The sequence below is a fragment of the Lithobates pipiens genome, unplaced genomic scaffold, assembly GCF_037356315.1.
Source record: "Lithobates pipiens isolate NorthernLeopardFrog02 unplaced genomic scaffold, aLitPip1_a1.2 Scaffold_8, whole genome shotgun sequence".
NCBI lineage: Eukaryota > Metazoa > Chordata > Amphibia > Anura > Ranidae > Lithobates > Lithobates pipiens.
In genome coordinates, this window is record NW_027507903.1 from 621,709,872 (window position 1) to 621,736,123 (window position 26,252).

At 40.4% G+C, this 26,252-nt stretch overlaps 1 protein-coding gene across 1 annotated transcript; it reads left to right on the plus strand.

The window, feature by feature from the left end:
* The first annotated feature begins 12,377 nt into the window (after positions 1-12,377).
* Positions 12,378-22,738, plus strand: LOC143963890 (olfactory receptor 6N1-like). Its single transcript, XM_077473629.1, has 2 exons — positions 12,378-13,025; positions 21,777-22,738. The coding sequence occupies exon 2, from the start codon at positions 21,779-21,781 to the stop codon at positions 22,718-22,720; it is 942 nt and encodes a 313-aa protein (XP_077329755.1). The 5' UTR covers positions 12,378-13,025; positions 21,777-21,778; the 3' UTR covers positions 22,721-22,738.
* The last annotated feature ends 3,514 nt before the right edge of the window (positions 22,739-26,252 follow it).

A 26,252-nucleotide genomic window follows, 5' to 3' on the forward strand; every position in this document is an offset into this window, starting at 1 on the left:
TTTTTTTACTTTTTTTGTCATTTATTTTCTTTTTTACTTTATTTGAGATCAGTGCAGTCACTTTTAGCTGCTGTGTGGCCCATAGCAAACTTTTTTTTCTCTACTTTAAGACTTCTCTTTTAAAAAAATTGTCTTATTTTAGGAGTTGGCATTTCAGGTTTTCATTTATTTTAGCAGTATATTTTATATTATGAGGTATATCTTATGTTGAAAAAGTCCTTATTTTAGGTAAAACATTTTTTTTTCTTTGGCTGCAAGGTTTCCATTTATTTTAGGGGTGGAATTTGGGGTTTTCATTTCTCTCTTCTTTTTTTTTCTTTTTAATAATATTATTATTATTATTTTTACAATTTATGTTCATATGAGCTTTTTTAAGTTTGGGGTGCTCAAAGCAGAACATTAATTTGTGACTGTAAGAACAGTATGCGCCCCTATCCCCATAGATAAACAAAAGTTAGCCATACACCAGTTAGGCATATTATCTCTAATAAAACTGCACTGCTGCTAGCCAATTTATACTGCTGTATTCTCTGCAGTATCTTAATTCTTAATTGCTACAATACATTTTTTTGTAAATGGGATTACGCTATGGGCATCTCTCTTTCCCATGCTTAAACCCTGTACACTGAGACTCCTAATGAAGGGTTTTGGACCATAGGTATCCCCAAGATTGGATGGAAGCATGCGAGCTTGGCGCTCGTGGATTGTTGCCTATTATTACATTCAAAAAGCGAGTGTAACAATTTTTGTCTGCCACACCTAATTCCCCCATTTTAATGGGATTACGCTATAGGCACTTTTTTCTTTTATGTTTAAACCCTGCATATTGAGACTACTAGAGAAGGATTCATTCATTAAATCAAGAGGGAACATCTGAAGACTGTCACCTGTGACAGGTACCATCACAGAAGTTTGGCTAGACACTGTCTATTTGCCATTTCACGGTGGAGGGATTTACTTTCTATGTGAAAAATTGCTTAGACTGTCACAGTACTTTTTTCAGGATCACATTATTTGACTTTCTACTATTTGGTCTTTGCTTTTTACTACTTGTTTGGCTGTGCACAATGGATTTTGTCACTGTGTTTTATTCATTTAATATTTGGATGATTTATGCTATATGCTTCACAATTAGTCAGTGTTTCAATCATTTTTTTTTTCCATAAAGTTTTTATTGAATATAGTAGAGAACACACATGTGTAGAGCTACACAGAAAAGCATAAAATAAGACAAATAACAATGGTCAAGATTAAGGATGAGCCGAACACCCCCCTGTTCGGTTCGCACCAGAACCTGCGAACAGACCTAAACTTCGTGTGAACTTTAGAATCCTATTAAAGTCTATGGGACTCGAACATTCACAATCTAAAGTGCTAATTTTAAAGGCTAATATGCAAGTTACTGTCCTAAAAAGTGTTTGGGGACCTGGGTCAATGCAAAAAAAAGTTTTAAAAACAGCCGTTTTTTCAGGAGCAGCGATTTTAATAATGATTAAATTGAAACAATAAAAGTGTAATATTCCTTTAAATTTCGTACCTGGGGGGTGTCTATAGTATGCCTGTGAAGGGGCGCATGTTTCCCGTGCTTAGAACTGTCCCTGCACAAAGTGTAATTTCTGCAGGAAAAAAAGTCTTTTAAAATCACTTTCCATTGTCGGCTCCCGTAATACAGAGAACACTCAATGAGTGTTCTCTGTTTTAGCCGACAATTCATTCACTGATAAAAATAAAAAAAATTTAAAAATAAAAAGCGTGGGGGTTCCCGTAAATTCAATTACCAGGCCCTTCAGTTCTGGTATGGGGTGACCCTCTGACGCTGGTGAGGAAAGCCATGGGGTTCCCCAGTGACGTATGGGAGACCCCGCCCCCTCTGATGTAACGCAGGTTTCCGTTACATCAAAGGGGGTGGGGTCACCCATACGTCATTAGGGAATCCCTGGCTCCCCTCACCAGCGTCAGATGGGGTGGGATCAGGTGACGGGTGGCCCTGCCCTCCTAATATAAGGAACGTCAGCGCTGGGATCCCCGCAGTGTCTCCGCAGTGGAGACAGAAGACGGATGCATGTATGGACAGCGCTGGACTGTGAGATCCCCCGTCGCTGGATCAGATCAGCCATCGCTGGACCCCAGGGAGATAATCATCTGTCACTGGATAGCAAGAGTGGATTAGCACCGCTGGAATATTTTTTTTATTTTTTTTATTTTTAATAAAGGAATTTTTCAAAAGTGTGTTTGTCTTATTTAACCATTTTTACACTTTCTTTGTGAAATGGTAGGGGTACATTTGTACCCCCTTACCATTTCAAACAGGGGGGTGGGATCTGGGGGTCCCCTTGTTAAAGGGGGCTTCCAGATTCTGATAAGCCCCCCGCCCGCAGACCCCCACAACCACCGCTCAGGGTTGTGGGGATGAGGCCCTTCTCCACATCAACATGGGGACATGGTGCTTTGAGGGGTCACAGACCCCCAATGCATCCTCCCAATGTTGAGGGCATGTGGCCTGGTACGGTTCAGGAGGGGGGGCGCTCTCTTGTCCCCCCTCTTTTCCTGCGGCCTGCCAGGTTGCGTGCTCGGATAAAGGGTCTGGTATGGATTTTTAGGGGACCCCACGTCAAATTTTTTTTAAATTTGATTTGATGCGGGGTTCCCCTTAATATCCATACCAGACCTGAAGGGCCCTGTAATTGAATTTAGGGGAACCTCGTCGCATTTTTTAAATTTATTTTTAAATTTTTTTTATCAATGAATGAATTGTCGGCTAATAAAGAGAACACTCATTGAGTGTTCTCTGTATTACGAGAGCCGACAATGGAAAGTGATTTTAAAATACTTTTTTTCCTTGCAAAATGACACTTTGTGCAGGGACAGTTCTAAGCACGGGAAACATGAGCCCCTTCACAGGCATACTATAGACACCCCCCAGCTATGAAATTTAAAGGAATATTACACTTTTGTTGTTTCACTTTAATCATTATTAAAATCACTGCTCCTGAAAAAACTGCCATTTTTAAAACTTTTTTTTGCATTGATCCATGTCCCTTGGGGAAGGACCCAGGTCCCAAAACACTTTTTAGGGCAGTAACTTGCATATTAGCCTTTAAAATTAGCACTTTAGATTTCTCCCATAGACTTGTATAGGGTGTTCCGGCTTTTCGAATTTGCCGCAAACAGCCCAAATTGTTCACTGTTCACTGAACAGGCGAACAGGCAATGTTTCGAGTCGAACATGAGTAAGAGAGGGTAAGAGAGGATTTATGAAGGAGGTGGGCATGCTTTAGAGGTGTCTAAATGTTTTTAAGAGGGGTTCTTGGAGTGTAGAGCCTGGTAAGTCAGAATTCGCGCAAGGGATTCTGCGTGTCTAGGGGGGTACTTAGTTATCTGCGGGGTGGTGTATCGGTTGTAAAAAGCGAGGAGCGGAAGTTGGTCTGTTCATGGGAGGTGAGGTAGAAGAGAGGGGAGAAGGGGGTGGGGAAATGTGGGATAAATTGTAGATAGTAAAAGGGGACCGGGGGGGGGTGTTTGTTGTCCACCTCTCATTCCCCCCGGTGGGGGAAGATAGAGGGAGTGGCAGATTTTGTGGAGACGTGCCTGGCAAGGATAGGTCATCATTCTCGGTCTAGGTGAATATAAGGGTGTGTTTAGTATGATTCTGGATTTATGTCGGTGTTTAAGGTAGAAGTCCAGTGGGGGTGTATTTGCGTTTAATGAGGTCTTTGTATTCTGTCGTTGTCTGGAGGTGGGTCCAGCAGGCCCATTTGGACGAGAATTTACTGGGTGTATAGTGTGCGATACTGATGAGACGTTCCATTTCAGCTATTTTGGAGATTCTATTTAGCCATTCCTTTACTGTTGGTGTGTGTGGGGTGCCCCAATGCATTGGAATACATTGTTTTGCCGCATTCACCATGTGCATGGCTAAGGATTTGAAGTAGTTGCGGCTCGGTAAGGTGGTAAAGTGTAAAAGGAATTGTGCTGGAGAGAAGTCTAGCATGCATGGGGTTACTGTCTTTATAATTTGATGAATTTTGCCCCAAAATGTTTAGATAGTGGGACAGTGCCACCAGATGTGTACTAGGGTCCCTTTTTCCTGTTTGCATCTCCAGCAAATGTCTGGGATGTCTGGGTTAAATTTGTGGATGAGGGAAGGGGTACGGTACCATCGCGATTGGATTTTGTACCCGTTTTCCTGTGTGGAGACATTTACCGATCCTTTGTGGATCTTTAAGTAGACTTGTTCCCAATCTTCTTGTGACATGGATATGGAGAGGTCTTTACAGGCCCGACCCTTGTTGGAGGGGACATTCGTGAATAGAAGAGTGTTTATAGTGGATATCAAGTGGCTTTGGGGGGACTGCTTTGTGCACAATGTTTCAAAGGGTGATAACTGTCTGGAGACCTTAAATTTCCTATCCAGTGATTTTATGTAGTGCGCAAGTAATGTGTAATTCCAGAAGGAGATATAAGTGTTGTTGGCTTTGGACGGTAGCTCTTCTCGGTGTAGTAATACTACCTTTTGAGAAAAAATGGCGTACTTGGATATCACAGAGTGGCCATGTGTCAGTTAAGTAGCTTTTTGTTAATTCCAGGAGGGAAATCAGGGTTAGAGCGTAAGGACGTGAGAGGGCCTGGTGAAGAAGATAGAGGGGTTGACTTGCAAATGATGTGGAACCATTTGATCGTTGGACCGATTAGAGGGTGTATCCATATCAATTATTTTTTACTCATTCATTCATTTGTTTCAAGAAAGTCTGTTTATGATATTCCTCACTTGGCACTTTAATATTTAGATATTTTTATTGCACTTATTTTTTGCATTCACGTTTACACAGCGCAACATCATTATTTATTTATTATCTTAAATCTTGTAGTCCAAGCAAGTGTTATTAGATTCTAGTATTTTATGCCTAGCTCTGCTCATTAAAATGATCCTCTCATTAATAATATTATAATAATTAATAATAATTCCCTGTGCTGGATTCCCTTTAAATTGTTTTTAAATTAACATATATCATTTTTTGCAATATCAGATAGAACCAGAAAAAAATCCAGAATTTAATTGTAGACTCTAAAAATATCAAAGAGCATTGGTGACCTTGCTGTCCCCAATCTCTGGTTATATGTCATGATGTCCCAGCTCTCGCATATTGCTGGCTGGTAGAAAGAAGGCATTTATTCCCAATCTTATACTATTCTTCAATATCTGTTTGATGGTAATCATTTATTATACTTATTGGAATTTTATTAAAAATTCTCTTTTTTCTAATAACAAATATTTGGAAGAAGCTCTTAATTTACAAGGTTTTTACACTTGGACAAAGGTTGGCATACTTAGTTTTTTCCCAGGTGTATAGGGATGGACATCTCTGGCAATTTCGGCAGATGCAATCTCTATATCCCCTACACAGTATAAAACTTTTTAGCTCAGCCATACTCTGCAGACAAATGGTTTCCTCCATTCCTAGTGAGAATGAGCTGGTTAGGACCACTAGCGTTAAGGGAGTCATTTTTATTTCATATATTTCCACTTGCTTACCAAGTTTCTAACTAAAGCCTCGTACACACGATTGGATTTTCCGCAGACAAAACCTCTGACTTTTGTCCGAAGGCACGTGCCTGGATTTTGTTTTGCATACAAACGGCAAGGACTTTTCGGCCAACAAAAACGATATACTATGTGGTTTTTCAGCTCTTTAGCGCCACCCTTTGGGCTCCTTCTGCTAATTTCATGTTAGTAGAAGTTTGGTGAGTGTTGATTCTCGCTTTTCTTTTTGCGCTTTTCATTTATTGCTTTTCATTTCGTGCCTTTCAGTTCACGCTTTTCATTTGCTTTTTAGTTAGTTTCTGAACGGCCGTTTGTCAACCAGACATATTGCGGAATCAGAGGAGTTATTTATTATTGGCCTTGGAGTTATTGCTTTGACCCATATCTAGTCCAGGAACAGGAGGAGGAGGAAGAGTTCTTGGACCAAAAATTGGTTTCTTTATTAATCGTCACCAATTATGTCATATGCCTTTGCTGCGGGAGCTCCAGGAGAATAATCCAGATGTTTTTCGGAATTATTTCCGGATGACGGACCCCTGCTTTCACCAACTCTTGACCCACTATATTAAGAAGCAGGACACATGCATGAAGCTTTTATTTTATTTTTTGGTTGAATAATGATTTCATTTGGTATATTTTCTATATTTTTGAATGCATAGAATGCACTTTTTGGTTAAGTTCTATTGGCAGATAGCACCTCTAATTTTATTTGTTTTTTTTTTTAATGTACAATAAAAAAAAAAATGTGTAGAATAATACTTGGCTATGTGTTCTACTTCAAATAACAGTTTGGGAGTAGGCAGTTACATTTAAAAAAAAAATACAATGTAAAATTGACAAGGGACACCAACATAGTTGTATCTTTGATCTTAAAAACTACGGGATAATGGTGTTGTGGCAACTTGCCCAAATAAAAAAAATAAAAAAGCATAATAATATTATTCTTGATATCATTAGAAAAAAAAAAGCCTTTAAAAAGTGGTTTGCATTAACTCCATCAGTATCACCAGCAAAGCAGCTTCATTATTATCCCATTAAAGAAGAAGAGAATTGTGCACTGCATTTAGAGATTTCATAATTTGCCACGTCACAAATTTTAATTCTCCATTATGAATGCTAGTTTACAAGACTGACCGCTTCCGGCTCGTCCTCACTTCCGAGCATGCGTGTTTGTACTTTGGACTTCTGTCCAATGTACACACGCTCGGAAAATCCGAAAACAGACATTCGTCCATGGAAAATTTTAAAACCTGCCATCCAACATTTGTCCACGGAAAATCTGACAACAATTGTCCGATGGAGCGTACAAACGGTCAGATTTTCCGCCAACAGCCTGTCATCACACAATTCCCATCGGAAAAAAATCTGATCATGTGTACAAGGCTTAAGGCTTCTCTGAAGGATGGGAGCAGGGATCTGGGTCATATCCCAGATGTTTGGGAAGAGATTTTACACAACTTAATACGAGTCTCTCTCTCTGCTCCTCATAGATTGACTCATTTATTTATTTTAGGAAGAACTGCAGAATTTCTACACAAAATTGGGCTTAAAGATAGTTTTTCATGTCCAAAGTGAGGTTTCCTATTGCATTACCACTGCTGAGTTCTCAGGCATTCTCAGAGAAGAGCATTCTCTTCTGAGTGCCTGTTTATGAAGCAGTGTAGATCTCTTTTTCCTTTAAAGAGTGAAGAGTTTTACAAACGCTTTAAACTGTGGAAAATGCCTCCTGGTTCTGTAGTCACTTGAGATATAGTGAGAGTGCAGTAACATAAAACCAGTGAAACACAGAGGTGTCCATTTATTATACACATACACAAATATATATATACATACATACATACATACAGGGGTTGGACAAAATTATGGAAACAATTATAATAAAAGAACAAAATCATTATCTAGTATGGTGTTGGACCACCTTTGGCATTAGTAAAATGTCGACCGCACTTATGCTTACCAGACGACGTTTTCCAGGAAACTGTATAAGCTGTTATAACCTTTGATACGGTACTTCGCAACACCACAAATAAATAGGCAACTGCAGTCACAGAGTCACCAGCTAAGCGGGCACCAACAATTTGCCCTCTTTGAAGCTCAGTAAGCTCTGACATGTCTCCGTCTTACTAGCAGTGTACGCAGTGAATGATGAAAGTGAGGCTTCCCACCTGTTATCAGGGTGTCTCATCACACAACGGAAGCAAAATAATTAGAGGAAAGGGGGGATAGCCTGTTTTAAGCCTCCCCCCTTTCCCTCATGGTATGATGGTGGTAGCAGTTTTCATGCCCCCCATTGATTGATTTCAATGAGGGGTTTATGATAGCTCAAAAAAGGTCAGCTGATTGGGAATGTTTTGGAACTTTTGGGGGGTCCTCAAGGATAGATCATTTAAAATCCCCCAACCCCCCCGCCCCCCAGAACTTTCCAGAAATTACCCGGAACCCCTACTTAAGCAGGTGGCTGAGGGGGGTCTTTGCCAGTCGCCAAATATTTGAAGAACACCCCATTGATTTTGGCTGATTTTGTTTACAGTTGTAAAATATTTATGGATTAAAAGAGTTATGGTGAATTGTTGATTGTTTATATGTTTTGAAAACCGATAAATAAGCCGCGGCCATTATTAAATCCAGTTAGTTGTGTCTAGTGTTCTGTGTATGCTTGGAGTTTATGCCGCCTACCGTCCTATGTTACATCACTTACAGTTTTAAAGTGAAACATGTCGTCACTTACACACCTGCAAATCATGTAGTGTTTACATATTTTCCAATATACACATATATATATATATATATATATATATATATATATATATATATATATATATATATATATATATATATATATATATATATATACATATATATACATATATATACATATATATACATATATATACATTTATATATATATATATATATATATATATATATATATATATATATATATATATGTAGTACTAAACTAACCCCCGAAGGAGCTGCTGGTTATTTTTGGCCTTACCGTTACCTTCTGTTCTCCTTGTGGCACGTCTAGGGGATGTCCTGTGCTAAATAGCCCAGTAACTTGAGACTGACAACAGATCCACTTGAATGGCTTTTATTTGCAAACTCGAACCATTGAACAGTCTTTCAACTTGGGATCAGAGGGTTGGAAGGGAAGTTCAGGTACTCTTAGTGTCAAAGTAAAAAAAAAGTTGAAAAACTTGCTTACTTTGACTGCATCCAGAGAATAGCCATTCGGAGCTGGATGGTCACCCAGGTTGGACAGTCCCTCTCTCACAAGGCCTAGCAGCCGACAAGGTGCTTACTCAGGAACAAGTCTCTGCCACAGACATTGTTGTAGAATGTACAAAATAATGTCTCTGCCACAGACATTGTTGTAGAACATGTAGGGAAACTAAACTTGAATCCCTGTAGGATACCTCGATCTTTCAGCCTGCTTGACGATATCCACAAGACCGGATTCTCTCGGTTACTTCAGCCCTTCCAGGCTCTTGTTAAGAAAACCAACCTGTACGTGGTGTTCTTCTAAAGTGTCCTCCCCTGGAATGCTTGAAGTACTCTGGGTCTCTCCCGGACCGGAGACGGCACCCAACCACCTCAGAATCCTCCTTTAGTTTCCTTGCCTCAGGCTAGCCAGCCCCGAGACATTAAAGTCGGGTGGATCCGCACCCCAGGCCATAGACTTCCTGGAGGCTGATCAGGAGGACCAGGACCATGAAGTCAGCACATCATACTGGACCGGAACCCCTAACTACGTGATGTCTGCATCTTAAATACCCTCTCCCAGAGGGCACAGCGAGAGGGCCATTCCCACTGACCTGGCTCCTGAAAGAGAGTAACTTAAGCACCTAACCAGACCATAGTTCCACGCCTGACACAAGAGACAGTGCCCCCTGTGGCCAGGCTGAACATCTCACAGTCCAGTCAGACTGATGCAGAGGTCCAATTTAGACAAATAAACCCAAACCAAACTGCAGTTTAGGTAAAGTTTAACTCTGAAAAACGCATATCGCGTGCTCTTCAAGAGCCGCCGCTACATATATATATATATATATATATATATATATATATATATATATATATATATATATACACTACCGTTGAAAAGTTTGGGGTCACCCAAACAATTTTGTGTTTTCCATGAAAAGTCACACTTATTCACCACCATACGTTGTGAAATGAATAGAAAATAGAGTCAAGACATTGACAAGGTTAGAAATAATGATTTGTATTTGAAATGACATTATTTTTACATCAAACTTTGCTTTCGTCATAGAATCCTCCTTTTGCAGCAATTACAGCATTGCACACCTTTGGCATTCTAGCTGTTAATTTATTGAGGTAAGCTGGAGAAATTGCACCCCACGCTTCTAGAAGCAGCTCCCACAAGTTGGATTGGTTGGATGGGCACTTCTGGCGTACCATACGGTCAAGCTGCTCCCACAACAGCTCAATGGGGTTCAGATCTGGTGACTGTGCTGGCCACTCCATTACCGATAGAATACCAGCTGCCTGCTTCTGCTGTAAATAGTTCTTGCACAATTTGGAGGTGTGTTTAGGGTCATTGTCCTGTTGTAGGATGAAATTGGCTCCAATCAAGCGCTGTCCACTGGGTATGGCATGGCGTTGCAAAATGGAGTGATAGCCTTCCTTATTCATTTATTTAATGAAGATGCCAGTTGGGGACCTGTGAGGCGTCTGTTTCTCAAACTAGAGACTCTAATGTGCTTATCTTCTTGCTTAGTTGTGCAACGCGGCCTCCCACTTCTTTTTCTACTCTGGTTAGAGCCTGTTTGTGCTGTCCTCTGAAGGGAGTAGTACACACTGTTGTAGGAAATCTTCAATTTCTTTGCAATTTCTCGCATGGAATAGCCTTCATTTCTAAGAACAAGAATAGACTGTCGAGTTTCAGATGAAAGTTCTCTTTTTCTGGCCATTTTGAGCGTTTAATTGACCCCACAAATGTGATGCTCCAGAAACTCAATCTGCTCACAGGAAGGTCAGTTTTGTAGCTTCTGGAAGGAGCTAGACTGTTTTTAGATGTGTGAACATGATTGCACAAGGGTTTGCTAATCATCAATTAGCCTTCTGAGCCAATGAGCAAACACATTGTACCATTAGAACACTGGAGTGATAGTTGCTGGAAATGGGCCTCTATACACCTATGTAGATATTGCACCAAAAACTAGACATTTGCAGTTAGAATAGTCATTTACCACATTAGCAATGTATAGAGTATATTTGTTTAAAGTTAGGACTAGTTTAAAGTTAGCTTCATTGAAAAGTACAGTGCTTTTCCTTCAAAAATAAGGACATTTCAATGTGACCCCAAACTTTTGAACGGTAGTGTATATATATATATATATATATATATATATATATATATATATATATATATATATAGTGTTTCTAGCCTGCTCTACCTGTTTTGTGAAAGCCAGGGGGTCTTTTTACTGTCTTGAGGGTCTGATCAAGGAAGAAGGAAGTCAATAATCTTCTTCCTTCCTCCTCCATTCTCCAGGGATTGTCTCTTCTCTCCTTGATTCTACACCTCTGGGCTGGACTATCTGGGAAGGAGAGTTCTCACAGAGATCACCAGTGAGTTGCTGAGATCACACCTTCAAAAACTGTCTATTTCTGTCAATTACAGATTCTCTGTGTGCTGAGATAAACAGTGGAAAAATATGTTCTCCCCTGATCATCTCAGTATCATAAACCGATAATGATCTGAGATGAGCTGCGAACATCAGGATCAGAGCTATTCTCGGTTTAATAAACAGACACCATAGCTTGTTTGAATCTTCTAATTTAGATTCCTATACTACCATGGCTCCATCAAGGGCCATCTTTGTGGTACACTGGATGGTTGACCTTATGTGGGTTTCTAACATCACCCTCTGTTGAATCATGGAAGTTACAATTAGAACAATTCTACTTATCAACTATGAGGAGCCATCAACAAGCATTCATTATTATGGTCTTGATGGATAGCTTTTCAATCCAATCTAGTGGCACTGATTTTTTTGGGGGGGGGTCCAAGTTGGAACTCAGGAAGTGTGAGCAGTAAAGTATGAGGATCCAATTATGCCATAGACCCTCTAGCTTCTTTCTAGCATGCTGCACATATTTGTGGATCTTCTTGTTCTAGGAACTGACAATCCCATCAAAATTTATATTTGAGAACTCTGTCAATGTGCTTTACCAGTGAGTACTAGATGTTCTGCAATTGCATAATAGTCTCTATTGGAAATGTAATGGACTGTATGTCTGTATCCGAACATACTTAAATTCTAATTTGCAATAACCTATTTTGTTGAATAGTGATTGCTATTCTCTCATGCATTCGATGTGCTGTCTTTAAGATCTACTGTCATTTAACTGCAGATCAAAAGGAATGAACTTCAATCTGTATATGATGTTAGAATATGGCCCTCTTGTACCTTTTGTATTGAACTGTACTGTAATTGTGTTGTCCCCCCTATACATTGTAAAGCTCTGCATAAACTGTTGGTGCTATATAAATTGTCTATAATATAATAATAATAATAATAATAAAGTATAAAATAAAACCTTAAACAAAAAAAAAATACATTTTATTTCTTTGAGATTCCCAAAAACTTTATAACAAAATGTATATGATTTACGAAAAAAATGTAAAGGCTACTATTGCTGACCTCCTACTGAAATTAATAGTCAAATTCAAACCAGTTTCAAAATCCCATAGTCAATTACAAAAAATGCTTAACAATTTTAGCAATCAAGATTATTGTATCTGAGGAGTATATAAATTGTACGCCAGGGATAACTAGAAATTAATTCCAAGGACACAAGAATATTTATATATTTATATATATACATATATATATAAGCTCACTGAGCATTATAATTATTATTATTATTGAATTATAGAAAATAACACAGCAAATTATACCCAGAGCTCATTCTCACACACATTTGGATTATCTTATTTCAGGATCATTTTATCAACAGGTCCTTGATATTTTCTCTGCTTTACACCCTTTGTTCACGATTTACAGTCCAAGAAAAATCATAAAGAATTGTTTATTTGTACACATATATTTTTATTTTATTTTTATATTATTTAATTCTAAAGCAAAATTTCCAGTCTTTGAAATTATAATAATTGTCAAGGTACTGATTGACTAATGAGTAGGCATCCTGATTTTTTAAAATACAAAAATGAAAGCAACGCTCTTTATGATGATGGCTATGAGGTTTACTTGTCCGCAGTCAAACTATGTCAAGTCTTAAAATTGATTGCACCTGTGATATTGAAAAAAGCCATGGTACCTAAAATTCTTCATAGGCAACAATTTAAAAGCCTTTACAGCTCATCAGTTTAGAGTCTACCATGAAATATGCCCCAATAAGAATCACTCTGACCCATCTTGGAAGCCTTGCAGAAAGAAGGGAAGAAAAGCAGGAACTTCATATTTCCTCTGACAGCTCATCATTCGTGGAGGTAACTTTAGCAGGGATTGGAAGGGTGGCGAGAGAGTGTGAGTTCACATTTTATAAATTTTTTTCTGAAAAGGTGAATCATATCTTTTTCTGTGAATCACACACTTTCAGAATTATCAGAATATATGCATGCCGATTTCTATGATCTAAAAAAAAGAGGATTTACAAACATCAATTACATGGTATTTCGAACTAGACTTGTGCACAGTGGAAAATTTTGTTTAGTTTAGTTTTGTTTTCATTCGTAAAATACATCATTTTGTTCTGTTATATTCGTTTTGGTAAGTTAATAGACATGTGCATTCGTTTTTGTCCGAATGCATTTTGGGATTTTTCATTATCGTTTTAACAAACGATAATGAATGTGCAGAATCCGAAAACCAAAAGATCAGATATAAAAAAAATGCTTTATTTTCGTTTTCGTTGTGACAACAGTTCGATACAGATAGGAGATTCGACATAATGCTGACAATAGCGATCTGTGTCTATCGAGCCTCTGGTTGAATGTGCCTAACCTTAGCTCTATTAGTCCAAGATTATTCTACATAGACAGAAAGGATTTGACATTGTAGAGACAATAGAAAAAAGGTCAAATGTGCCGAAACATAACTCTATTAGTCCAAGATTATTCGACATAGAGAAAAAAGATTCGACATGAAGATTCGACGAAGCAGTCGCCGCGAGCGGACATTGATGGTCAAATGCTCCGTCCATAGGCTATAGAAGAATTCTAATGTTGGTTGACTAGTAATAATAATTAATAAATATAATTATTACTAGTGTCATACAACATTAGAATTCTACTATAGCTTGTAGGCGGAACATTCAACAAGAAATGTACGATTGCGGCGTCGAACAGTTTAGCTGCTCCGCCAAATCTTCTTAGAACATTAGATATACACCATAAGCCTTCAATGACAGATTCGTCCTTAATTATTTCGGATTTTCGGACAAATGTATTAAAAACTGAAAATTTGTGTCAAATACTTACCTACGTGTGGGTTTAGTCCCGCCTCCATTACCCTATAGGACGACACTCCCATAAATCTTTGCTCCCTGCCACAGGCCGTGTTCGGTAACTATCCTACTCCAGCCATTTGGGAGGGAACTCCTGCTGCCATGGAGTCCATCAGGAAAGGAAAATTACAGTAAGTATTTGACATAAATTTTCCGTTTTCCTGACAGACTCCATGGCAGCCTACGTGTGAGAAATAACTGAGAAATAACTCGCCAAGACACACCCGGGTGGGCAAAAAATGCTGCTTAACAAAGATTTATTTGACACCGTCAACTGACAAAACTTTAACTCCAAAATCAACTGAGGATAAAGCCGCTGGCTCAACACAATAATGAGACATAAAGGTGTGAATGGAAGACCACGAGGCTGCCCTGCATATCACGTCAGGAGCCACATGGCGAGAAGCTGCCCATGAGGTAGAAAGACTTCTGGTCGAATGTGCCGTCACCGCCTGAGGAGGAGCCAAGCCCTTTTCTCTGTATGCCCACTGGATCGCTTGAACTATCCATGCTGCAATTGCCCTGACTGATGCTCTAGTGCCCTTGTTCTTTCCACAGAACAGAACGAACAGGGAGTCCGACTGCCGGAACGGAGCTGTAGCTTCCAAGTAGAGCTTTAAAGAGCGTCCAACGTCAAGAGGATGAATTTCTGAGGAATCCGAGGATCGGAATAAGGGTAGAGAGATTTCCTGATTATCATGAAAGACTGAAGTGACCTTAGGGTTTGACCCCAACATTGGAACTAGGACCACTCTGTCCGGAAAAAAGGTTAGAAAAGGCTCCTTGACTCCCAGAGCTTGAATTTCCGAAACTCGTTTCGCTGAGGTGACTGCCACCAGGAACGTGGTTTTCAAGGTAAGTTCTCGGATGGAGAGATCCTTACTGAGCAGAGAAAAGAAGTCCAGGACTAGAGATAGATCCCATTTAGGGAATCTGGGTTTTCTTTGGGGTCTCAATCTTACTGCACCCTTAAAAAACTGCTCAATAAGGGCGTGGCTGGCCCACTGAACCCCTGTAAAAGCAGAAATAGCTAAAACTTGAACCCGAAGGGAGCTAACTGATAGAGGTAAGTCCAAACCTGATTGCAGGAACCCCAACACATCTTGAACTGTGGGTGAAACATAGGAACTGGTTCTGGTGGGACACATAATAAACGAACTTGGCCCAGATTCGTTCATACACTTTATTAGTGCTTCTTCTCCTTGCACTTAGGAGAGTGGGGATGGCTTCCTTAGGACACCCTAGAGCTTCCAGCCTTCCCCTCTCAAGAACCAGACCTTCAACCGGAGTTGAGCCGGACATGGATGGAGAACCGACCCTTGGGAGAGAAGGTCCCGTCTGGACGGAAGAGGAACCGGGTCCCGAAAGCTGAGGAGGGATAGGAGAGGAAACCACGGCCTGTTGGGCCAGTACGGAATTATTGCCAATACTTCTACTCCTTCCCATCTGAGTCTCTTCAGGAATTGGAAGATGATTGGCATTGGAGGGAAGGCATATGCCTTGTGGAATCGCCATTGCTCTGTTAGGCCTGCGGATCCTTGAACCTTGAATAGAACCTTGTTAGCTTCTTGTTGAAACGAGAGGCGAATAGGTCCACTACTGGAGACATCCCCAGGGATAGAACCCACTGGAACACTTCTTCGTGAAGGGTCCATTCGTTGTTGTCCAAGTGGACTCGTGATAGAAAGTCCGCCTGGACATTGAGGACTCCGGGTACATAGGCTGCTGTTAGGTTGGACAGGTTCCTCTGGGCCCAACGCATTATTGGATCCACTTCCTTCAGCAAAGACCGACTTCTGGTGCCCCCTTGCTTCCTCACGTATGCGACTGCAGTCGTATTGTCCAGCCTGAGGACTACGGATGCACCCACTATCAGATGTGGAAACGCCAACAGCACTAGGAAGGCTGCTCGTAGTTCCAACACATTCGACACTATTCCCCGAGCGGGAAAGTCCCAAATGCCCTGAGCCTTTTTCCGAAAGGCAATGTGCCCCCCAGCCTTTGTTGCTGGCATCTGACGTCACTGAGATCCATTTGATTGGCAAGGGGAGACTCCAAATTCTTAACCTCTTCTTCCTTGAAAGGATAAAGTCTCTGAATCTTAGATAGAAGAGAATTCTTTTTCTCTACCTTACTCCACTCATCTGAAATCAGTTCTGAGAGGAAGGGGAAGCTAATACGCTCTTTCCTCAATTGTTTGAAAAATTTTCTTTGTTTTGCCGGGGCCACTACCGGCTCTTCCCAGTTCAGTGTTTCCTTAATGGCTTTGACCAAGGGAGGGAGCAGGGCAAAGTCAAAACCTGAACCAGACTCTTCCTCTTCAGATTCACTCTCTGAAAGGACAGCAGATGGATGGCTAGGCAACGAGGAATCCCAAGTGTCCTGGGCCTGAGCATCCCTCCCCAGAGACCTTGGAGACTCTATGGGAGACAACTGGGGGGCTTCAAACTTCTTAAGACTGTCCTTAACCAATCTTTCCACCATAGACCTTAGCTGTTGGTCAGAGTCACTCCTTTCACCCGTCGCTTTGATATAACAGTCATCACAAAGGGACTTGTCAGCAGGAACCTGCGTCTTGCACCCCCAGAATACACCTTCAGCTCCGTGACTTGGGCGAGCTGTTGAAGGGCGGGAAGATTCCCGGCTACGGAGACTGGTTCTTGCAGGAGAATCACGTCGTCTGGACCTGGAAGAGGAATGCCGGCGGTGGGACTTAGACGAGTCACTTCCTCGGTGAGAGCTTCATCGTTGAGTAGACCTAGAAGGGCTGTAGAACAAACCAGCAGTGTTAGTGGAACATTCCGTAATGTTCCACTGCTTCCCCCCCCCCGGCAGGTAACCCCAAAAGAAGTACCTTCTCCGAGGGGGCTGGCCACTAGCAGGCGGTGAGGCATCCACAGGATCCATCAGGGCTGGAGAAAAAACAGCCTAATTTAAATACAGAAAACAGCAAGGAGGCAGAGAAAAAACTGATCCCATAAAGACACTTACCTTAAAACAGAAGAATCAAAGCTCAGGAATGATGCTGCAGGCTTCACAAACATCCCAGGGATACTACCAGCTGTTTTCCGTTTTTAAATTCACCGCCATAATGACGTCACGATTTTCGTCACTAAAACGCTAGTGTGCATGCGCGAAGCCCGCATCGCGCATGCGCGAACCAAGCCTCGTCCTCGCTCCGGTCTCGCGCATGTGCAGAACGACCGAGCGGCGAACAAGGAAGTAACTGGGCGGCTGGAACGCACGGAAACCAGCCGCTCAATCAAGCCAGATACACCGCACGGCGCTGTATGGGGAGATGAAAAACGGAGGGACACTGCACAAAAAAGAAAGCAGACAACAGACAAATAAAGGCTGCCATGGAAAGAAAAAGGCTCACCACTCCAGTAGACGGACACCAGCCGAGGTAGGACCCCACACATGCCGGACTTCTGAGAGGGGGGGAGGTTGGGGGCGAACAGTCACCTGCTAGTAGCAAGGTTCACGACTTAAAACGCAGTTTCACCTGTCAGTGACCAGGCATACACCTCTTCAGCGCCTCTTCCATATGCCCCTTTTCCATACTCCGCTAGTAGCTAGAGCTTATTGGAAATTTGCGACTTCTAAGTCACACGGCCGGTCCGTAATGCAGAAAAAAGTAAGTCTTCAGGGTAAAAAGACACATGTTAAGTCCTATGGAGGAGGACAAAAAAAGAACACGGTCTGTGGCAGGGAGCAAAGATTTATGGGAGTGTCGTCCTATAGGGTAATGGAGGCGGGACTAAACCCACACGTAGGCTGCCATGGAGTCTGTCAGGAAACAAATTTTGGGTGTAACTAAATAAATTTATTTTTCGGACGAAAACGAAATTCCGAAACTAAATATTTCAGTGTGTATATGTCTATACATTAATTTATGTTATTTCTTTAGTGTATAGATATTCGTTATAACAAATCGATTTGTTTTATTCTTTATTGTTTCTTTTTTTGGATAATTTGTTATTTTTATATATATATATATATATATATATATATATATATATATATATATATATATATATATATATATATATATATATTATATATTTGTGATTTGTGATATATTTGTGATAAGGAATCGTAATTCGCATAGTTGGTTGTTGCGGGAGATTGTAAGCTCTAAGGAGCGGGGCCCTCTGATCCCTCCTGTATTGATTTGTATTGTAACTGTACTGTCTGCCCCCACTTTGTAAAGCGCAAACTGTTGGCACTATATAAATAATAAAAATGATAATAATAATATTAAATCCATTAACTCACACAATGACAATGTCTCTTCTGCTGCTTTTCAAAACTCATCTCCTCTGCTCAAATGCAATAAGACACCCTTCTCAGGAATGCACTTTGCCAGTGGTTGTGCTGTGGCCCTTCTACTGGCACCCAGAGGAACCTGATGTTTAGAGGCTGAATCCATTAGGGCTGCTTTCACACTGGAGCGGCGGGTCCATTAGAGGCTCTTTGTGGCCGCTAGTGGGGGTCACTTTTAACCCCCACTAGCGGCCAAAGAAAGGGTTTGAACTGTTCGTGTTGCGGTGCTTCCGAATCGCTTTTCAGGTGTTTTCGGAAGAGCTGCCCGTTCATTCCAATGGGCAGGGGCAGTGTAGGAGCGCTGTATAAAACTGCTTGCAGGACTTTTTTCCCCGTCCTGCAAGCACACCGCCCCAGTGTGAAGGCATGATAGGCAGGTTTCAGGCACTTTGCAGGCGCTATTTTTAGGGTAAAATGTATGTGAAAGTAGCCTTACACACATACGCAATAGCTCACCTGCTGCTTCTCAAAACTCGTCTCCTCTGCTCAAATACAACATCCTTCTCACTCAATGCTCAGGAATACACATTGCCAGTATTATTAATCCAACCTCCAGCACAAAATGAATCCGCTGATTTGGCTGCAAGATTTATTCTGAGTTAACCTGCTGTTTCATTAGACCTTTAACAAATTAAACTTCTTGGCGGTATGATTATTTCAGATTTTTGATGCTCAAAGCAGTACATTGTTTTCCATGAAAATTTGGTGTTTTATATTGTAGGCCTGTAATTCTTAGGAATAACACACTTAAATTTGTCCAAACAAGAGTCTAGTACACATCCCGGGTATGATAAAGTTTGAAACACAAAATCATAATTTAAAATATAATAAATAACTATGAATAATTATAACAAATAATAATATAATGATTAAAAAAATGATTCAATAATGTAATCAAATCAAAAACACTGAAATTTGCTCAGTTGCAGAATTGTCACTGTCATTACTTTCAGCATTTGATGACGGATCTTCCCACAAAATCACTATCGCTCAATTCTGCAAATGATTCTAATTTATTATCACTGTTTTCTAGCTGGTTGAAAACCACTTGTGATGTAAAGGCACGGTTTTGGTTGTTATGGACAATCTCCAGTTTCCAGGCAGAAAGAACAGTATTTATAATATAAAAAATTTCTTTGGTATTAGTTGAAATTCATTATTTTTTCTATGGACATTCGGATGCATCCAAATGTCCAAAAAATGGAACAATTTGGCCAAATTTCGATTAGTTACGAAACAAATTGCAGTTCTATTTTGAACTGCAGGATTCATCACAGATCAGATCAACTCTTTAAAGTCACTCTTTTAAATAACTCTTTAAATAAAAACTCTTTAACTCACACATTAAAGTAATCAAAACCTAGCAAAATTGGAGAGAAAATAATATAAAATTTGCTAAATTTGACCACTTCTGGTTATGATATACAAATTTACAAACCTGTGAAAAAGTTGAATGCTTAATGTAGGCGTATGTATTAGTTGACTGCAAGAATTTTTTTTTTAACACTACTGTGAAAAATGGGCCATTGTTGCCAGGGGGCTGACATTCTTGGCAGTATGCTATTATAAACATGAAATATATATATATATATATATATATATATATATATATATATATATATAAAAAAACTGTATCTGCCCTGAAGAAATGGTAACAGTTTTTTAGGGGTTGACCGATACCATTTTTTTTTTTGTCTGCCTTTCAGGCCGATTGGCTGATAGCCGAAATCAGTTGCCAATATTCTGTAGATTTAAAGTATTTATGTAAACATCCCTTATGACAGTAATAAACAGCGACAGGTACTCTTGATGGACTTGAAAGTATTCAAAACAGTAAGATCGGCATTTTCAAATTAAAATTTTTCAAAACCTTCTACTTTTAAAAACTGGCGCCTTTAGGATGCCAGTAATCCGGAAGTGATATCATGACATCGCTTCCGGGTTTTTAGATCTGAGCCCTGAACAAAGCCGATCCCGGTTTTGTTTGGGTTTCTGGCCAGCGGATGTACCGGCTTGTCGCTCGGGGCTTCCCGGTGGGACGGGAGACCTGGACAAAGAGGCAGAAGGCGGAGGGAGGGGGGAGTGGCCCTTCCCGCTGCTTGTAGTAACATCTGAGCGGCTGCTGAGCTGCATTGGTTGATATTACAAGAAAGCTGACCATCCGCTCCATAGAATGGTACTGGGGTGAAGATCAATGAGCATACACACTGATCACTGATGAGGCAACGATGGCCTAGGTTACTTCCTCTCTAGGACTCCGAATCCACACAGACTCATAGAATACCTTTACAGCGAGGGATGTCCACACTCTGACCTTCTTCCAGGTGTTTAAAATGGTATGAAGGACACTGACTGGTGGGAATTTACCTGTGAAGCTTCACAGGTGAATTCCCATGTTTTGCTCAGTACAGGGCCCACGCTTTTTAACCACTTCAGCCCCGGAATATTTTACCCCCTTCCTGATCAGAGCACTTTTTACAACTTGCCACTGTCTTGCTTTAACTGACAATTGCGCAGTCGTGCGACTCTGTACCCAAACTAAATTTGCTTCTTTTTTTCCCCACAAATAGAGCTTTCTTTTGGTGGTATATTTGTGGGTTTTTTTGCACTACAAACTAAAAAACAGCAACATTTAGAAAAAAAAACGATATTTTTTACTTTTTGTTATAATAAATATCCCCAAAAATGTTTTTAAAAAATAAATTTCTTTATCAGTTTAGGCCAATATATTCTTCTACATATTCTTGGTAGAAAAAAATTCACAATAAGCGTATATTGATTGGTTTACGTAAAAGTTATAGCGTCTGCAAACTATGGGAAAGATTTATGCCATTTTTATGGCATTTTTATTATCATTATTATTTTTGTTTATTAGTAATGTCGGTCGAGCTGCGATTTTTATCGGGATTGCGACACTGCGGACAGATGGGACACTTTTGACACTTTTTTGGGACCATTAACATGTATACAGCGATCAATGCTATAAGAAAAAAGCACTGATTACTGTGTAAATGTCACTGGTAGGGAAGGGGTTAACACTAGGGGGGTGATCAAGGGGTTAAACATGTTCCCTGGGAGGTGTTTCTAACTAGCCCCAATGAAGCAGGCTGCCACTATCACAGAGACGTAAATAAATGCCTGGTTCTGGCATCCTAACTTGGATTAGGTAAGCATTTAGAGAAAGTGGCCACTGTGTTTTTTTCTGTTGTTAACTTGTATTTTATATTTCATGGCTGTTATTTGGTGTGCTTTTTTTTTTGTTTTGTTTTGTTTCCTTACCTCTGTCATAAAAAGAGGTTGATATGTCAAGTTTTATTGTATACTTTGTGTTCAATGTCAAATAATGTCATCATAAGGTGAAAACGAAGAACAAGCAATGTAGACCTTAAAACATTTTCTGTCTTTGCAGCCATGAAAATGACAATGAATTTTGGAAATGCAACAGCAGCGGCTGAATTGATTTTTCTTGGATTCCCTGGACTCAATGGGTTAAGGTTTTTTCTCTTCACTCTTATATTTTCAGCATACATGATGACGGTTCTCCTCGATATTATGATAATCATATTAGTGTCAACCAAAACCTCTCTGCATTCCCCCATGTACATGTTCCTAACAATTTTCTTACTTTCAGAAATGTGTTTAGTGACTGTTATTGTCCCCAATATGTTACGTATCATATGGATGGATGGAGCCACCATGTCTGTCACAGGATGCATCATTCAAAGCTATTTGTATGTATCTTCAGGTACTTCTGAGTGTTATCTGCTCACAGTAATGTCCTATGATCGATACTTGGCCATATGTAGACCTTTACACTATAACACAATAATGGGCCACAACCTTCAATATTTCTTGATTGTTTCTTGTTGGATGTTAGGTTTTATTTTGGGATTGATCCCAATGAGCCTCCTAGTAATGCTTAAGTTCTGTGGTCGAAATAACATTGACCATTACTTCTGTGATCTTGCTCCTTTTGTAACTATTGCTTGTTCAGACACTTCTGGTCTGGAAATCGAAATATTTGTTCTAACCATCCCCATGGTTGCTGTTCCATTTATTTTAATTATTGCAAGCTATGTGTGTATATTTATAGTCATCCTTAAAATGCCGTCTATTGGTAGCAGGCAGAAAGCTTTTTCTACCTGTAGTACTCACCTCTTGGTGGTGGGTATATTTTATGGTGTCATGTTCATAAATTATTTTATTCCAGTGAGAGGACATTCATTGGCTCTTAACAAAATGTTATCGGTTGTATTTACTGTAGTAACGCCATTGTTCAATCCCATAATATACAGCCTGAGGAACAAGGATATGCATGCTGTCATATGCCGTTATATACACTGGAAGACATGAAGACTGCAAAAATTTACAAATATCACAACTATGAGTTATTATCACAGAATAATAAAACTTGGCACATCAATTATGTCTTTGGCTCCTTTATTAAAATGTTCAGATTTATTGTTTATTAAAAGTTTAGATTATTATCATCAATGTTCAATACAAACTTGTTTTCAATAAAAGATTTGTAACAAGGGGTTGTAAATCCTTGCCATTTTTCACCTTAATGCATTCTATGTATTAAGGTGAAAAACCTCATGTGCTGCAGCAGTGCCTCCAAGCCCCCCTTATACTTACCTGAAACCTGTAATTCCCAGGATAGAAACGAGCACACCAGCTCCAGCCAGTGTCCTGATTGGATAGATTGATAGCAGTGCAGCCATTGGCTCCTGCTGCTGTCAATCAAATCCAATGATGCTGGAGACGGGGCGGAGCCAAGTCCGGCTGCCTATGTCTATGGACGCAAAAGCAGGACATGGGAGTTTGCCCGCACTTGTGTCCCGTTGGAGAGCGCTTTCCAGCGGGACACTCGAGACGAGGAGGAGCCAAGAGCACTGTGGAGGGACCCCAGAAGAAGAGGATTGGGGCCACTCTGTGCATATCCAACTGCACAATGGAGATAAGTATGACATGTTCATTATTTAAAAGAAAATAAAGAAAAACGAACCTTTACAACCATTTTAACACTAGCATGCCCAGGATTAGCCACAACCAGCCATACCAAAAGGTCAAAAGTTAGACCTTTGAACTCTAAAGGGGAAGTCCTGTTCCTAATCTTCCACCTAATTCCTAGGATTATATGTACCTACCTATTCTGAGGGCGCTACAGTCCAGTCACTTGGTCTCCCCAGTGATGGGCTTCAGGTGAGGGGAGAGGTCACTTACAATGGTTGAAACACCTGTTCGGTGATATCACCCATAGTCCTGCTATGGGGCATCTATTGTCAGCTGCATCTCCTCTCCCCTGAAGCCAGCCACTTGGAACTGATCATGTGACTGCCCAGGAATGCCCTCAGAATAATTAAGTATAAGCATCTTCCTTTCACAGGGTAGTTAGAATAGCATTTAGAAGGGGTGGTAGTAGGTTTAAGCATAGATAAGAATAGTCTAGATGTCTACTTTAAAGTGATATTAACCCCCCTGACGGTTTTCCCGAGTCTGACTCGGGGTGGATTTTTTATACCATTAGCGGTATCCCCGAGTCAGACTCGGGACTGCATCGCTGGATCCAGGAGGAGGAATACTCACCTTCTCCCTCGGATCCAGCGTCGTCTCCCCGCTGTACGAGCGAGCCGTGTCTCGCTCGATCTATCACATCGGCGATCTCCGTGCCCTGCGAGCGTTGCGACGCACGGGCACGGAGATTGGCGCCAAATTCAAAAAGTGAAACACACAGTAAACATACAGTATAATGTAATCTTACAGATTACATTGCTGTATGTAAACATTTCACATCCCCGTTGTCCCTAGTGGTCTGCCCAGTGTCCTGCATGTAGTTTTATATAATAAAAGCTGTTCTTTATACCTGGAAACTGGAGATTGTCCATAGCAACCAAAACTGTCACTGTACATCAAAAATGATTTTAGAGCAGCTAGAAAACAGCGATAATAAATTAGAATCACTCGCAGAATTGAGCGATAGCGATTTGTGGGGAGATTCGTCATCAAATACTGAAAAGTAATGACAGTGACAATTCTGCAACTGAGCAAATTTCAGTGTTTTTGATGTGATTACATTATTGAATAATTTTTATTATTGTTATATTATTATTTGGTACAATTATTTATAATTATTTCTTATATTATAATTTATGATTTAATTTTTCAAACTTTATCATACCCGGGATGTCTGCTAGACTCTGGTTTGGACAGATTTAAGAGAGTTATTCCTAAGAATTGCAGGACTACAATATAAAACGCCAAATTTTCATGCAAAATAATGGTACCGCTTTTAGCACCTAAAATCCGAAATAATGGTACCGCCAGGGAGGTTAAAGCTTTTTCTTTTTTTTAAATAACAAACATGTTATATGGGCATACTCCACTTTTAAGTACACAACGGGCTTTATTTACTAAAGCTGGAAAGTGCAAGATCAGGCTCACTTCTGCATAGAAACCAATGAGCTTCCAGGTTTTATTACCAAAACTTAATTGAACAAGCTGGGGTTAGAAGCTCATTGGTTTCTATGGAGAAGTGAGCCTGATTTTGCACTTTTCAGCTTTAGTAAATAAACCCCATTGTGTACTTAAAAGTGGGGTATGCCTGTACTTATCTGCTCTGTACAGTGGTTTTGCACAGAACTGCTCTGATCCTCTTCTTTTTTTCAGGATACCCGCCAGTGCTCCTGGCTCCTCCCTCTCATGTAGTGCCCCAAGAAAGGGCCACTTGCCCCGGGGCCTCCCAAGCCGCTGCTCTATGCAACCATAAGACACATAGAGCAATGGCTCAGCCCCACCCCCTGCTCTCTCCTCATTGTCTCACTGTCTATAAATGACAGCAGCGGGAGCCAATGGACTTCCACTGCTGTCTCAGCCAATGAGGAGGGAGAGCCCCCATACAGCTGAGGCTATCGTGAACATCGCTTGACCGGAGGAGGCTCAAGTAAGGAGGGGGGGGCCTTTATAACCGAGCTTAATTTGTAAAGCTTGAATTTTGTGTGCCAAAGTCTTCATTCAAATATTTCACTTGAACTTGCTAACAACTATAAATGTGACTTTAGAAAAAAGAACAAATGACCCTTTGGACATTTAAAGCTGAAGTTTAGGTATAGCATTTTTTACATAGTTACATAAGTATGCATATATCATACCGGTGGGATCCCTGTGAAAGCTAGAAATCACTGTAGTACTGCTACTACTCTGACTGCTGCTGGCATTTTGGTTCCGTGTTGGGCATCTGCCCTGCTGTTTAGTTAACAAAGGGGGTAATTTGCTTAACACTGGTGCCATTCAGAGAACAATCCACATTCTAATGAACGTAAAGCATTCTCTGATTGGACAAGGTGAAGATTGTGACATCATCTCCCTGCTTCTCCACCTCGTCCAATCAAAGAATGCTTTGCATTCATTGAGAAAATGTAAAATGTTCCCTGAATAGTGCCCTTGCCAAGCAAATGACCTTCTGCATTTACAATGCAGCTGACTGGCACACAACCCTACTTTCCAGCTGATTTCCAGCTTCCAACGTGTATGGCACATACATACTGGTATTGGTCCAAGCTGGACTACTGTTCAGTAATAAAAGGTGAGAAGGTAGAAGTGGCGCTATTCTGGGGTGGAGTATTGTACACTCCTGGCTTGTGAAGGGTCCCTACATTTATTGAGTGAATCTCTATTTCCTAATGCGATAACTGTGCAAATGATATCAATGTGATACAAAACCAAGCCTAATATATGTGCAAAATTGATGTGCAAATGGTCAGGGTAATTATTACCACAATCTGGTGCAGTACTACTGGGGTGCAGATATACAAACAGTCCAAAATTGATGTGCAAATGGTCAGGGTAATTATTACCACAATCTGGTGCAGTACTACTGGGGTGC